The sequence below is a fragment of the Mastacembelus armatus genome, chromosome 24 (genome assembly GCF_900324485.2).
Source record: "Mastacembelus armatus chromosome 24, fMasArm1.2, whole genome shotgun sequence".
NCBI lineage: Eukaryota > Metazoa > Chordata > Actinopteri > Synbranchiformes > Mastacembelidae > Mastacembelus > Mastacembelus armatus.
This window is the reverse complement of record NC_046656.1, coordinates 12,760,683-12,777,184: the sequence shown is the minus strand read 5'-3', so window position 1 is coordinate 12,777,184 and position 16,502 is coordinate 12,760,683. Positions and strand designations below refer to the sequence as shown.

The following is a 16,502-nucleotide window of genomic DNA, read 5'->3' as shown; positions in this document are numbered from 1 at the left end:
CTAATAGTCCGGGTTTGTAGTTAAGTAGAAAGAAACATCATCCTGCCTGGCAACATGTATGCTCTTCAGCACTAAATCACTATGAGGACTCAAATAACTCATGTCTTGTGCACAACAAACAGTGTTTATGGGTCTGCTTGCAATTTTCACTGTGAATTTTTTTGTAAAAAAAAACAACAAAACAAACAAAAATGACATGTCTTTTTGAATTAACCCTGGTTTAGTTCATTCTCAGGCAAAAATGAAAATATTTCAGATCAGTCAGGTCATTTTATTGAAAATGAAACTATGAAACTGGAAATGAGAGTCAAAACATAATGTTGGTAGTTACGCCACAAACAATGAATATAAACAATATGGCATCATTCTTTGAAGTAACTTGATTATCTATTAGTAATTTATCTCTCAGTGTTCCTACATGTCTTACTCTGTGCAAATAAAGTGCAGTCAGCATGTCTGCAAGTGATTTGTTTTCAGCATCTGTACACATGCACTGGCTCTTACTTACCTTAACACACTGTTTGCACAAGCAGAAACAAACGTGTACTCTTTGTGTGAGTATTAAAAACAGAAAATGCCCTAAAGATGACAGTTGCAACTGCTTTTCATAATATTAACTGATAACAGCTTGCCCTGTAGCACAACACAGTGCAATGTGTTAATGTCTTTATTGTCTTCAGGTCAGGCCGTCTCTGAAAACATCATTTCTCTACTTTCCTCAGGCAATGTGTTTCTGCACTCCCCCTACCCCACACACATACATACGCACCCTTTAACCTCCCTTGCTGCCCCTGTCTACACAAAGCAGATGCCTGGGGGAGATTGCTTTAGAAACCTGGTGAGAGAAAAGTGACTCACGGTTTATGTAAGAAAGCACCGTCCCCCCTCCCCAGAGGGAAGAGCACTTTAAAAAAGTGGTGCTGAGCACCATCGTTGCCTCTGAGGCTTATGAAATGCTTCCATTGTTCATGCTAAATTAACTTTTTAGGGACTTTCAGCAGGGTTACATTACTGCTGTCTAGTCATAGAGGAGGTTATTCTGTGACTTATTTTAGACTGTTGCTGGTTGTGGAAGCAGAAGCTTGTGAAGTGACACATACGGATGACTGATCACATCCATTATGAATGTGTGACTTTTACTGGATATCTTTGTAAAATTGCAGATGGTTAGACTTATAAATACTTTCCCATCTTCTTACAAGTGGAATTGTTCATTTCTGCTTCACTGATCACATTTACATGCAAATTGGTATCTGCATTTAGAGTCTGATCTTGGTTTTACTCAAAATTAGAATATGACGCATTCATGAAACGAGAAACCTGGTTATTCGGTTTTCTGTACGTCATCTGTGGTGGTGCAGGTGCCTTTGACTCACTCTTAAGACTTATAGACTTTTATCATTAAACTATTCAACATCACACAAACACACACACATATATATATATATATATATATACACATCTATATGTGCACACTGTAGTAGATCGGTTTCTACTGTAGTACTCTAGGTTACAGAAACCTTGTCATGAGCTTTATGGCCACGCTTCCCCAATCATTCATATATTTAAAATAGGTTAGTTGCTGATACCAGTGATACAAACCAAAACCAAGAAGTGGTTTTACCTGTGTTTAGTAAAAGAAATAAATCACAAGTCCAATTCAATTGTCCATAAAGTTTTAATGAAAAAAAAAAACAACAATGTACCCATTTAACAACAAAAGAATTTATGAGAAATTGTAAGATTTCGAGAGCCAAGCTCGTATGTACAGCATATTGCACTAGAAAAAGAACATCTCAAACATCTCCTGTTCTCCTCCAATCCCTCCATGTCCTGCGCTGTTTGTAACCTGTGCAGTAGAAACAGAGCAGTCCCAAAGATAACACAGCCAATGCTTGAACAAAAAACTGCTACATCTGGACTGGGTCTCACTTCATAGGACACATGAATGTGAAATCCTTGAGACCACTCTGGATGTAAAGAAAGAAATGTGAAGACAATATAAACCCCCTGTGCATAGAGCTCAGGAGTCTGAAATAAGTTCCACTGTTCAATTCATGTATTAAAAGAGATATTGTGGTTTGTACTCCATTAAATTACATTCAAAGCCTTAAGATACAGAATTTTTTCAGGAATGTTGGACATGCATTTTTATTCCATTTACATATATCGAAAAAGCCCTTGAACTGAGAGTGACAGCAGACTTGGTAATATCTAAAATTAAAAATGCCACAACGTTGAAAAAAGCAATCATAGAAAAACAAAAAAAAAGTTGTGTTGTTCTTTCTCTGTCTTCTTACAAAAGGTTATGGAAGAATTTTGCAAAAAAAAATGTTTTTGTTATATAAAGACAGCAACAATAGCTGTGTCAAATTCATGTCTAATGTATAAAAACATCAAATCACACCACTTGACAGTAGAGATGCACTCTTTCTTGGATACCTAAAAAACTGATTGAAGAAATTTGATATTGAAGACACTGAAGGTTGAACATATAACAAATGTTTCACTTGAGTGAGGGTCGCAACAGTGGTTGGTAACAACAGGCTCAGATCAACGCCACATCAGCTGAGTGGCTGTTCAACCCACCTCACATACAAATAATACTGGGCACCATGGTGGCTCATTCCTCCTTCAATTGTAAACCCACAGCCCTACTAGATTGTAGATAGTAAAGCACGAAAACCCAGACGAGCTAGGCTGATCCAGCATATTACAGATCTTAAAAAGTTTCAAGAATCTAGAGGGGAAGTTCAGCACAGGAGTAGAAAGAGAGAGGCGCAAAATACAGTATACAGGTTAAAAATCTTTTTTTTTTTTTTTTTACAGTGCACATTGATTGCAAACAGTCGTTTCTGGTATCAAGAAGGTTTTGCGTGGTGAAACTCGCCGTTCGTGCTGAGAGATGTCAAAGGTTGAGCCTGTGCCTCGTGAGCTGATGTGAGGAATCAAACTGATTTTATTTTGAATCAAGGCACAACAAACATGCTATACTCTTAGTGCCAACTCTGGTGTATCAGAGCATGTTGATCTCACAGAGCCCAAGTGAAACGTGCTGTGACCAGTGACTCTGGGTAATTATGCCAAGTGTTGGTGATGTGGCAGGTCTGTAACTCACAAGGCACATTTTATACATTTGATTGTCTGTTGTTCACGTGATCTGTAAAGACTCACACGATTGTATGAGAATGCACGAGGCACATGGCTTTAGTCCAACCTCCCCACACACAGGCATCAAACACACAACTGAATGCACACCAACAATGAAGAAAAGGACTGTACACACTGAGATAGCAATTATACAGTAGCACTGAGCAAATATACACAAAATAAATTAGAATAAATTATCTCAAAGGAACCAAACAAAAAATGTTCTCAAAAAGGACAGGGAGTAGTTAAACATGATGTTTGATCAATAGATCAATAGAAGAGATTATGAAGTTTGGACTAAAGACCAGAGAGTGTGTCACAACTATCTGAAATGGCTCAGCGTTCAGTGTTTGCAGGAAACAAACTTTTGGTTCAGCTACTCGTGTAGTTCAAGAAAAAAAGGAAACCTCCTGACAACCTGTAACACACTTCCATGTTATTGTTGAGGGAAAACGCTTTGGAAAACATCTTTGCTTGTTCAGCATTATCTATCACACAGATGAAAGACTAAAAGCATTGATGAAGTCCTCACTCAGAGGCAGATATTTTGCAAACACATCTCATAATAGGCATTGGTTATAATCACGCTTATTAACTACTCCCTGAAGAAAAACATAAAGCAGAAAAAAAAACCCATCAGTGTCTTATAAAGTTCATATCATGAATCTACAACCGACTGAAATAATATATCAAACAAAATTTTTAACATCTTATTTAAAGTCTTTAAAGACTTTTTCCTTGACAAAACCTATATTGAAAAACAGTGGCTGTGTCATTGCAAAATGCTAATGTAGCAGTTGTCGTGCAGGGATGTATAAACTTTCTCCCATAGTCAACTGTGTCTGGGTGTTAATAACCATGGGTTTTGAACTGTACAGTTCTCAGTGAAGCTGACTGTACAACTGGCAGTTTGGTTAAAGAACAGACTTGAATGTGAGTTTAAGATTGAGCTATGTCTAAAAAGGTATTCGCACATCAACAGCACATCAGGATTGAGTCGGTGCTAGAGACATGTACACCTGGAGTGAAATAAAACAAAAATGCATCTCTGTAACTTCAACCCAAAATGTTTCTGTAACAGATACGATTTACGATATTTAAAAAGAGGTGCATTGACTACACAGCCATATTTTGGGAATTGTCTATCTACTGTATGGTTGTCAGTTTGATTGCAAATGCAACTTATCCCTAAGATTTTATTCCTTCCACTGGCTTGAATATTGCTCACCGCTAAATAGGTTGAAAAAAGTCATCCGATGCAGCAAAGGGCAAAACTGCGATTGTCAACCCAGCCAGCGAAGAAAATCCTGGAGACCTTTAGAAAATGATGAAACTTATCCAAAGCCTCAGCTGTTTGATTGTTTCCAGTTCCCTGATCGTAATCTCACAAAGGAGATCTGTTTGACTTTGTGCTTATTTGGTTTCATTATTACTGCACATTTCGGAAAGAGTGCATTTCCTGCAAACAAATGATCACAAATTGAAAGAGTAATCATGATTACGATGCCAGGGTCTCGAACATAATCTTCAGTACACTTAAATTCAAGTACGTGTGTTCATCAACAGGATCTGATTTACACATCTGCCACTCTCAAGAGCATGAGTGGTACTGGAGATGGAGAGGCTGATGGATGACACCACTGTAAAGACAAAAGCTGATAAAATGTCCCTATGCCTCCAGTGGATGCTGATAAAACACGTATACTAGCTGACCAACAGTGCAACACCAGTGTGAAACACCGCCACAATGTCATGCAACCATTTTTCAATTAGCCAGTGTGGAACGGTAAAGGGTAAGTACTGGACTTATTGTTTTTCTTAGAATAAATCAGAAATATAAATCAGAAATGTGCCTAAAGTCCTCAAGGTTGTAAATCAGTAACTTCAGCACAGAAATGTCCATGTCCACAGTTTTATGCCAAACTAAACAGTGGCCTAATCTTAAAATTGATCTCTTTCATATGCATTGCTTGATGCAAAAGAGTATGTACTGTGGCAGGAGAGAGTAAGGCATTCCCTGGACTGATGGAGGTCCTTCAAGACTAATCACCAAATAAAAAGAGCAGTTTACTGTACAAAATAGGTAATCTTACAAATATTTCAAAAATATCTCTTCAAACACAATGGCTTCTTCTTGGAGAGGCGAAAAAACAACAACAAAAACAAAACAAAACAATTCTTATCAGTCTCCGTCCAGCGGCGACCAGTGTTTTCTTCATCGCATCTTCATATTCAATTAGAAAACAAAATCCAAACCCGTGTTCCATCTTACAGTGCCATCTCATAAAGTCTGCCTCCCTAGTCCCTTTGTGGGGAAACAAGGGCTGAGGCAAGGGCCAGCAGGAAGTCCCTTATCTCTGCTCTCCTCTCAGGCGGGGGATGAGAGCCTGTCTCGGAAACAGAAAGTCAAACAGGGCCATCGTAAGCCGCATCCAGGCAGGCAGGTTTTGTCTCTGGTGCCTCATGAACTGCAAGGAGACAAAAAAAAAACATACATGAATGTATTAGCATCAAGGAGGGTTGGATGTTTAAAAGAATATTAAATCCAAATTAGCTTTTCATCAGTTATGAAAATCACTCCACACAATCTGATTGATCATAACAGGTTTTTGAGGAAAGACCTTGTGAACTGTGGTAAACACTGAGAGCAAAAACCATATGACTATCTATCAGTCTATCAGTAGACTGGATGTTTCCACAACATAAGCTTGTGTCTAGAAAACATGCCTGTCACACGCATATCCTGCATGATACTTCTGGAATATATACAGTATCAGTACAGTGGCTCTCATGCACAGACAGCACTTAAATGTAATACTTGTTAATTTGATTGTTTTCTGAACAAGAATGTGCTGCATATTTCATAAGAGCTCTTTTGTAACAGCAAAGTCAGCTGAATAATTACCAAAACAAAGCAGTGGAAACTGAAACCGCTGTCTCCTATGGAGCTGCCTTCTCCCAGCTCCATTAATTTCTATTAGGATGTGCAACCCTCATGGTCTACAGGCAGCTAAGGGATTCCTGGTGGATTCTGCTATCTCTTCTCTCCCCCTCCTCATCGCTGATCCTGCACAGATCCCAATGGCTTTCTGAAGAGCTGTGCTCAAATATTGCAGCCTGTTGCATAAGCATTCTTGTTACGATCTCTCTCCCTGCTCTGTCCATCAAGGTCTTTACCAGCCTAGCAATCAGAGTCCACCACAGGCTATTTGATGCATAACCAGCAGACTGAACTGAACTGAACCGGCACTGCTAAATGTGACCCTAATTGTCCTTAATTGCCTAAATTCTACACTGCTGAGCTTATTTAAACAGTAGCCTGGTTTGTTCTGCATGAGGCTCATCTTTCTGCTCTCATTTGTGTGGGTAGCAAAAAATGGCATGTATTTTGTTTCACTTTTTGTAGGTTAATGCACCCAAAATGATTAAAAGAAATGACAATGTGCACGTTTGCTCCCTCGCTTAAATTCATGGATGGGCTTAACATTTTGCCCTGAAATGAAGTACCAGCAATTTAAAAATAGTCAAAACTGAAAGATAAGACTCAAACCAGAAATATAGTGTGCTTCACATAAACAAAAACCCACACATTAGCCCACACCGACAACTTCTGCTTGGAGAAGCAAGTGAAAAAAAATCTAACAATAGCAGCAGGGACCATACAGAGAAGTGATTGGACACCATAAAGGTTCGCTTGTGATTATTTTCCCTTTGGAGTATTCCTACAGCAGCAGATTCAGATCCTGCAGGATAAAACCAACTCAAAGGCAGACAGCAGACAAATAAAGACAATTTTCCCTCTTATCTCTCTGTCACAGAGTTACACACGTAAACCAAAACACACACAAACACACACAGAGCCAGTGAGAGGGACAACTGAGGTATTGTGGGTAGCCGTCATGTTACTGGCTGCGTCTGTAAGTGTATGAGTCAGTCTCTATTTTTAGACGAGCATATAAACAGCCGCCTGAAGTCTACCCAGACACAGACAGGCTGCTCACTCCTGTTCGTGACAGTCGCATCGGTTACCTGCTCTTCCTCAATCTTGGTACAGCATATCTTACTTTCTTTTCATTCTTTTTTTTGTCTTCCCCTTTTCTGTCTTTCACATTCTTCTTTTCTTTCTTTGTCCACTTTATTAACCACAGTTAAATGTGTTTCAGAACTTATCAGCCACACCTCACTGTCAACACAGACCCCACAGCACAACAGTCACAGGAGCAGATAAGAAACTTGACACCCCTCCTAGCATATTTGTACTTATTTATTAACCAGGTTCACCATCAAGTGACTAATGTGAACTCTCAGATCAGACAAGTAACCTGTTATCAAACACACTGTGATACCAGATCTGGAAGACTACATGTAGCCCTGATGGCAGGAACATTGAAGGCTTGAGTCAACGTCTAGGTGCGTCTTTAAGATTATCACTGAATGCCTGCCATGTTTCCATGTAGATTTCTTGACACACACAATTAACTACACATCATGAACTTTTAAATGACTACAAATTGATAAAACATAAAGGAAAGTGTCAGAATGGACAGTGTCATTAAATCTGCTCTTTCCAAAAAGCATTGAGAGCTTTCAAACAAGGAAGAGCATAGGTTTCACACATTTGTTTTAGTTTTTTTTCCTTTTACTTTCCAGAAAATGCAACCCTTATAATGCTATTGACTCTAAAAACAAGGTATCAGCACAGTACTGACAGCATAGTCTATAACCCTTCACCGCAGAATGAGGTGCTTTTTCAGTTTTTTTTAGATGTTATGACCTTGACCACAATACCACACTATCCCCAATGGATAGTGAAATTAGCTGTATACCTATCATTTGTGTGCATATTAGGTTCTTAGTTTTAGTCACTATTGGTGATTTAACCAAGAAGGTGTTTGAATCACTGCACAAGCTATTTTTACCCAATGTGGGTCATGGCAAAATTAGCTGCCAAAATATTGTCCTTTTCTTTCAAAAAAAGTGAGCCACAAATTTGCATAAGGTAACTTTGATTTGTGTATCTAATCATGTAACATGTGAACAGTTCACGCATAACACACAAATGTAAACTTTTTTCCCAAGTGTATGAACTATAGTTTAAATCCTAACAGCTCATTAGACTCAGTGTCTCTTGCTGCTGACTTGTCTGGGTGATAATATCCACAAATAGAGCATTTATGTAATAGGTTAGGTAAAATCCCTTTGAAGCAACATAAGTCCTCTTGTGTTCATACTGTTTACACTTTGACACTTTGTGTTTTTATAATACATACAGCTCCTACAGCTGGTTGTTTGAACTGTAAGGTTATTTAAGAGTCTATTTCACTGCTTGAGAGTGAGGCTTACCAGTTCAACATGATCCTGCTGGAACTTGTCTCCGATCTCCCGAAGTTTACGGCCAATTTGCACCTCGACGCTCACCCCTGCCTGCTCCTCGGGCCGCTCTGCCATCCTGTCATCTTCCTCCCCTCTGCCCTCACCCTCCTCCTCCTCAATCTGCCTCTCTCCCCGGCCCTCCATAGGCTCAAACTGAGCGGGGAAATGTGAGCGTAATCCAGCGTTGCCTACGAGAAAAACATCAAGTTTCTTAAAACTTGTATTGTTGTTGGATTTCCATAGGCCTGTATAGTATAAAGTATGTTTCTGTTATACCAAACCCCTAATGTTTTCCTTTCTGATCTCAGACTAGACAGCGAAAAACCTCAGAAAACACTCTGCAGATAGTCTTAAGATAAGCCAGGCTCTCTTTATTACTAATAATGGCCTTAAACACAGCTGTGTGTTGCCAACTTAGTCAAATATACAGTATCAAATTTACATTGCTGCCATAATGCTTTCTCAAACCCAAACAAGTTTTATCAGATCTTCCTGTGGCTGGACAAATTTCAATGTAGGCACTCGAAGTACAACTGAAGAGTCCACAAACAAAAAAAGAGGGATACTGTTGGTAGGTGGAAAACCCAAACACCTTATTAAATAAACAATGGCCTCAGTGAACTGTCGCCTTTCTGTGCGCTGTGTTAATAGCATGCGCTTCTGCAGTCATAGCACTTGGAGGGAAAACAATTTTTTATGTTATCAAGTGTGCAGAATGCCCTGCTATTCTGTCTCACAAAGGACCATAATATCTCTAAGAAACTCAGTGCCCTGAAGAAATGGCACTGAGCCAAGTGCATGACATCCATTACTGGTTTGATTACAATGAATGACAAGGTAATAGCAGTCAGTTGTGTTTATGTATTCATGACTTTAAACCCAGAACAATATGCACTTCTCACACACTGACGCTGAGTCAACAAACAAACAACGTTCTATTTCGACATTCATTCAATTTAATTAGGGTGATGTCACACTGATTTGATTAGGCATGGGAAAACACGATTGGATTAAAACTGATAGCCGTAATAGTGTGTGTATGTACCTTTATCAATGTTTGACATTATTGTTGACTGTTTTTATTTTTTCCAAAAAAGCTAATTTAAAATGCAAAAAACTGGCTGGAATGTGATTATATTAATCAGATTTAGGTCAATGACATGTTAAGTAATATGTACCAAGAATAAATGTAACACTACACAAAATACAGTTTCTTGGAATGGCATGTTTCTTGAGTTCAAGTGCTGCTCCCAATTACAAGAAAAATTCATTTCTTGTCTGTTTTGTAATAATAATTTAGAATAGAAATTAGTTTCTCTGAGTGCACACAGAAAACAGCAGCAGTCTCCCGCTATCATGATTTTGGTGATAGAGGACAGTTCCTAATGAAGTACGTATCAGCCAAAAGGAATGACTAATAGTGTGAGGTTACACTACATATACGTCCTTCAATACTGTGTACTCGATTTCTAAAACCTTAAGCCCACATCCCTGCAGCAGGCTCATAACAGCTCACCCTCCTTACCGTGAAAGGGTATGCGAGGCTGCCAGTGCAAGCTGCAGGGCAGCGTACTGATGCTAATGCTGTTGTTGTTGTGGCTCTGCGATGTGGGCACGGTAGCAGTGACAGCAGCAAGGGCCTGTCCAGCTGCGATCTGTGTGGCTCGGTCTTCGTATTTGACGTCCCTAAAGGGCGTTGCCCAGAGCTGCGAGATGGGCCGTGACATGTCTTCCTCCTCATCATCCATTCGACGCCTCAGCGGTAAACCCCCTGGAGAGAAGGAGACAGAAGACAGAAACTTTAGAATGAGACTAAACGTGTGTTAAAGTGCTTTGATGATGCAAATATAGTATCCATTGTGGACAGTGTTTAACTCATACCTGAGATCTTTACCTCACAGATATTTGGGTGTAATTTGTTTCAAGACCAGAAAGTGCCAAATATTATCCTGTTATTAGTGGAAATTTTGCCTTTTGACAGATGGAAAATTATCTTGCTGTGTGTACATTCAATGAAAATAAATCATTAGTCATTATAATACCCACTAAGAGGCTTATGTTATGTGAGGTAATACTGAAAACAAACAAGGACAGAGGAATCGTCTCAGAAGCACAGATGGATCTGGCAATGTAAATTCATATGTAAAGAGTGGAAATAAACATACAAGAGGCCAAATGTAGCTACAGCAAACGTTCCTATTTAATATAGAGCTGAGCAGCAACAGGAGCCAAATGTATGGAAACACCCTGTGTAGGGGGACCCAGTGGGCGGCAAGAAATGCTACGCCAGATCTTCCACCCTCCCACAGCAGATTTTGCCAAGCTGTTCCTGATAAAGTGCCAAATTGTAACTGAGTGGCAAAAAATTCACCGGAAAGGTTTTTTTTTTTACTCACAATTACCTTAATATGAACCAGTGTTTCACAGACAGGGGATTAGGATCTTGCTGCAGAATTCTGCTGTTCAACATTAAAGCCTACACTCACTATTCCCTCTCTCTCAACCACACAATCATTGGATAGTTACCTGTCTACTCTATCTACACACACATACACACATACAGCAGAGGGTGGTGAGAGTGAAACCAAAGTTTTGGCTAGACTGTCATGTGCAGTATCACAGCAGCCGTTCCAGGAGAGAGATAACAAGTTTCACTCCATCCTCAACTGTGCCTGCTGAACACAAACACTCTCTCTTCCTTGTTGGCCACATGCCACAGTCTAAACTACTGTTTCATCTTTCTGTAAAGGGTGCCTGTCTTTTCCTTTTGTTGTGTAAGTGGAGACAAATGGGCTGGGTTGACTGGCAAATGCAAAAGTTGAAACTGGATACACTGGTATTGTGTTTACTGAGCAAAGCAGTCCCAGCCGCATATCTCTTTGTGAAAGTGTCTCTTTGCATGATGTCATATCATAGAGAGTCAAAGGAGGAAACTACATTTTGCACAGCTGTGGAAAAACACTCTTTGATAAGCCGAGCCAAATTACTACTGTAAGATGTACAGCGAGTCATGTGTGTATTTTTGGAAAACAAAAAATTGACTAACAGATCATCTGGCCTCCACTGTTCCAAGGAAATTTAAAATTGAAAGTAGTCATTTTTGATAATGTACTCTAATTGGTTGTACTGAAATCCAAAACACCTCTTCTCTGTATCAACATCTCCTCTAGGCAAGTGAAGTAGGACATTAACTAATGTTATGCAGGCAATAAGGGCTTTTCTGCAACTGTGCTGCAAGTTTCACTGAAATTAAATGTGCACTTGTGTGTTGATGGCAATGAGAGACCTGTCTTGAATTTCCACTGGCAGTCAACAGAGGACTGGCAAGATTACCATAGTGTCAGACGCATAAAAAACAAACATAGACAGGGAGACACACAGAAAGACATCACACACACATACACACAGAGACACACAACGCCTGGGGCTGCAGGGAGGCCTGGCAGCCACCACAGTGCTGGTCGGAGGCTCAAAGCTGCAGCAGAAAGTGGCTCCCTCTGCTGCACCATCTGTGCACTGGGCTCTCCTCCATGCAAAGCTTGGGCTGGGGGTGCACACAAGGTGAGTTCTGCTACTTCAGCCACTGCATTCATGTAGCTAGCAATACATAACCTGTAGATAACAGTGTGCAAGTGGCATGCTCCAAAAAAGTCATGAATTATGATCTACTAAGAGCCAGTCCAGTCTAATATTTTGGATTTTGTAATGTTTCTGATGTTTTTTTTAAGTTAGCACCAGGATACAAAGCTGATGTAACAGCACAACCAAAAAATATGAACTATCGTTTGCAGATATTTTTTTATCAAGTTATTTCAAATCGTGGGCTCCGGAGGACCACCGGCGATCTGCTGCATCCGCATGAGAAGCACAATGCTCCGGACAGCTCAGAGCGTAAACACTGCAAGTCCGACCGCTCATCAACGCAGACACAACACGTTCAAGCAGCACCCGCATCTTCCAGTGAAGAAACAGGACGCTGTCGTCAACCAAAAATAACAACAACAACCCATTAAGGCAGAGAATAAACCCAATCTTAGTTGTTCTCCACACGTATTTTTAGGTACTTAAGCCACAGTTACGATTAACAGTTAGCGTTAGCTATTTTTCTTTACTTGTCATTATCCAGACACTGTGCCCGACAACTCTTCCTCAAAACAAACACCCCAGGGATAAGAAAGACGGCATGTTCCCGCTCGAAGCAGACATTAGTTGCTAATGTGTGGAATAAAAACAAGTCATTTTACAGTGTGCTGTTAAAGTACTCTACTTATACTGAAATGTATAGACAAGAAAACAACAGACCGACGATGGTGTCTCACAGACCGGGCAGCATCAGCCGGGACGTTGAGAATCCAATCGCGAGAGGTGGTGGACTGGACCGGTCACTTGTTCACTTCGTCCGTCGACACAAGGGGAGAAAGTCTCAGTGACACGAAGACCGGGACAGACCTAACGTTTCTTCTGTAAACGCTCTCTGCCATATGACAACAGCTTGGTAGGTCCGCTCATCCCGTCTGTGTCCGGGCATGCCCAACCTGCCCGCACATTTGTTGACAAACTCCCACAAACAGCGAAGCACGCGACGATGGATTGAGACGGTTTTCCCTTTAAGACGAAACGACCGTTAAACAAAACGACCGTTACACTCACGCGCTCTCCGCGGTTATCGGCGGTATCTTGGTAACTCGCTGTGTGCTCGTCTCGTGCGGACCGAGGTGATGCGACGGCTCGTATCCCTGTTCGCGTTACAGCCGCTCATGGATGTTTGCTGACTAGAGTGGAGTTGTTTTTTTTCTCCGGGTCTAAACGGTCCGCCCTCACTTGTGGGACCCGCCCCTACTTAATAAAGAACCAGCTGCACGGTTGTTATGCAAATACTTCACGCTGAAATGACATAAAAATGCAGTTATTGCATTAAAAAACACGTTACATTTGTATTTTAACTAATAGTAGTGGAGGAGGGAGTAGTCAGATGGGTCACTTAAGCGGAAGTAGTCACTGCAAAAATACTCCATGACAACTAAAATTCAATACAATGCATCTTGCATCAAAACTGTTACTCCAGTAAAAGGACATAGCAAAACATACAAAAAATAAATATACTTAATGCAGGAAGATGGCCCATGTTTAGTATCACAGTATTATATAGCTTAATCAGATTGATAATGAATGTTTATGTAGCATAATTATCAAGGTGGTGAAAAATTGTATGATGCCTTCTGCACTATTGGGTATTTTCATCTATGCAATTCATTATATAAGCTCATTTTCTGTTTTCGTATGCAAAAGCCTGTTTTCGAGAGGCCTCACAGCACCTGTCAAGTAAATGAAATGGATGAATGAAATATTTTCCCTCTGAGATGTAGAAATAAGAGGTGGCATCAAATGTAAATATCAAGTTAAGTAGAAATACCTCATTTTTTTTACTAAATGTAGTACATTTTACTTACTTACAATGGACATAATTGCAAATGGATTGATGCAATTGCTTGCCAAATGAATCGTTTCCCAGGTGCTTCTGACTAATCATATCATTTCAAATTAAAATATTAATCACTAACGCAGATGTGTGTGTAACATGTTGAGCTGATGCTGGATTGTTGTTGAAGTGATTAAAAAAAAAAGTTTTGCCCCTGGCCCTTTAAAAGGCAAGCCCACCTCGCAACTATAAGATGTAGACATGGACCAATCAGATCGTTTGTTTTGGTCCCGCCTTCTGCTTCGCGTCTCTTGACACGTGTAGCGGAAAAAAAAACACAAACCTAGATAAACCGTGTGACCGCTCGTCTCAGCTGATTGGGAGCTGTTGCTAGAGAGAGTGACTGCACCCACCCAATTGCTGAGGCTGGTGCGATGATAAGCAGTGTACCGTCAAGGCAACAAATAGATTCACAAAATGAATTGTCACACAGGGATGCCAGTGAAATAGATTAACAAATTGATTTGTCAAATGCATGTCAGTGACCCATTGTAGGTTTATATGTCTAAACATGCGTCAGGCAAACATTACTGAGACATAGTAACACATGTAAAACTACATTTACAAGTACTGTACTTGGGTACAGTTTTAAAGGTATTTAGCTTATTTGAGTGTTGCCATTTTAATCAAGTTTACACTAATACTCCATATTTCAGAAGCAAATATATGTTTTACTGGACTACATTTATCTGACAACCATAGTACTTTTATATATTATGATTTTAAACAAAACCTATGTTCAGTTCATAAAATATGGTATACTGCATTGTTACAGATTAAATCACCCTACATATACATTCTCTAATGTAGTTAAAATTACGTTTGACCAAATCTAAAATGAAAATTCTATATTATTGTTGTATGAGTATTATTTTGTACTAGTAATGAAAAAAAGTACTATGTATAACATCATAATTTAGAAGTAGTAGAACATAGTAGGATTCAAATGCCAGTTTCAGTTCAGCCCCTTAGGGCACCCATTGTTGAACATGATGTCCTCCTCTGATGGATGCACAGTGACAGTGAAATAAACAGCAGTTGTGGCTAGTGACCCTCGTTGCAGGGTGGAGGCATGCCTACACATGGCATCCCTCAAAAGACGAAGAAAAAAATAGAGTGAAATCAAGCCTGAGCTGTAAAAGGGGTTACTGAGTGCATAACAACCAGGCAAGAAGAGTGAGACTATTTGATCCATCATGTGAGAAAGATTTTTTTCCCAGGAGACTAGTTCTGGATGAAAACAGATGCTGTTGGGCTTGCATGTAGCACTGGGCAGCCTGTGCAGGATGTTATATTTTTACTCTGTCTCATTCTGCTAACATGTGAAGTGTGCTTTTCTCAACTTTTCACATAATTCAGCGGAACAGTTTATTGGGAGACTAGCAAACAACCCCTGCTCATCTTTGTTTAGGAGACTGTTTGTTGGATCCCAACCCCCCATCTACACCAACCCCCTCTATCTCCAATCTAGTAGTGAAAGGACCGCACCCAAAATTTGGGAATATCTCTCTTGAAGGCTTGAAGGTGCTGTAAACCTTAATAAGGGTCATGACTTGACAATTAATAAACATTAACATAGATGGTATGCATAGGAATGAACAAAAATAAGATTTTAGACATTTTAGACATACAGAAGCCTACATCCCAAGTAGCAGCAGCGTTACTGCAGACATAAATCTCCACAAGCTAATAAATGTAAGATTCTTTGTATTTATGTCACATGAAAAATAAAAAGTAAAAATGGTGAATCAGAGCTACTAACTCATTGCTCACATAAATTGTGCTAGTTCTTCAATTTTGCCTTTTGATTTGAGCTGAGAGAGTGCATTTCATACTGGAAACATCGAGAGACATTTAGATGAACTCAAGTTTTATGCTGGCAGCAACTACTTGTGCAAAACTATTTTATTGGTTCTCAACTAATGTTTAGAAATTTCTGAATTAAAGGACATAGCTGTGTTACATTATTTTCAACTTTAAAGCACCTTTTGACGAATAAACAGTGAAAACAAAAAAAAAGTGAAAAACATCAGTTTGCCGCAGTTTGAGATGATACTCAGACATTTAAAGCTACTTTTCAGAGGTGAAACCTTTCAAATTTTAATTAGTCCACTGTGCGCCGCTTTCAAAAACAAAGAAATGAAAAAAAAAAATCCAATTGCCCATAAGCATTTCATTGCTTTTTTACTCCCTTGTGTTCGCTTTATCAATAACTAATTAGTGTTCCCAAACAATAGCTCCAGGAATAGTGCATTTCAATCAGATATCTCATTGCCAATAGACTCTGGGGTACTCAGTCATTTTTCATCACTTACACTTTGGTTTGGTGAAGTCTTGTTGTCTTTTTGAACATAGAGCTGTTAACCATATTTGTGTTGCAAATCAGATTTTTTTTTTCCCTGTTTTGGCATAGAACGTAACATGATGCGCTGTCAATGCAAGAGATTCACAACTATCATGCATTGTGCAATCTCATCCACTGTTTTAAGTCATTTGCTGT

General features: G+C 39.6%; 1 protein-coding gene across 1 annotated transcript; it reads right to left on the bottom strand.

The window, feature by feature from the left end:
* Nucleotides 1–1,690: 1,690 nt before the first annotated feature.
* LOC113137433 (bcl-2-modifying factor-like) lies at nt 1,691–13,278 on the bottom strand. The gene is made up of 4 exons (XM_026319067.1): nt 12,826–13,278; nt 10,049–10,294; nt 8,494–8,711; nt 1,691–5,618 (listed from the first exon to the last, which is right to left on the bottom strand). The coding sequence occupies exons 2-4, from the start codon at nt 10,269–10,271 to the stop codon at nt 5,502–5,504; spliced, it is 558 nt and encodes a 185-aa protein (XP_026174852.1). The 5' UTR covers nt 10,272–10,294; nt 12,826–13,278; the 3' UTR covers nt 1,691–5,501.
* Nucleotides 13,279–16,502: the final 3,224 nt, after the last annotated feature.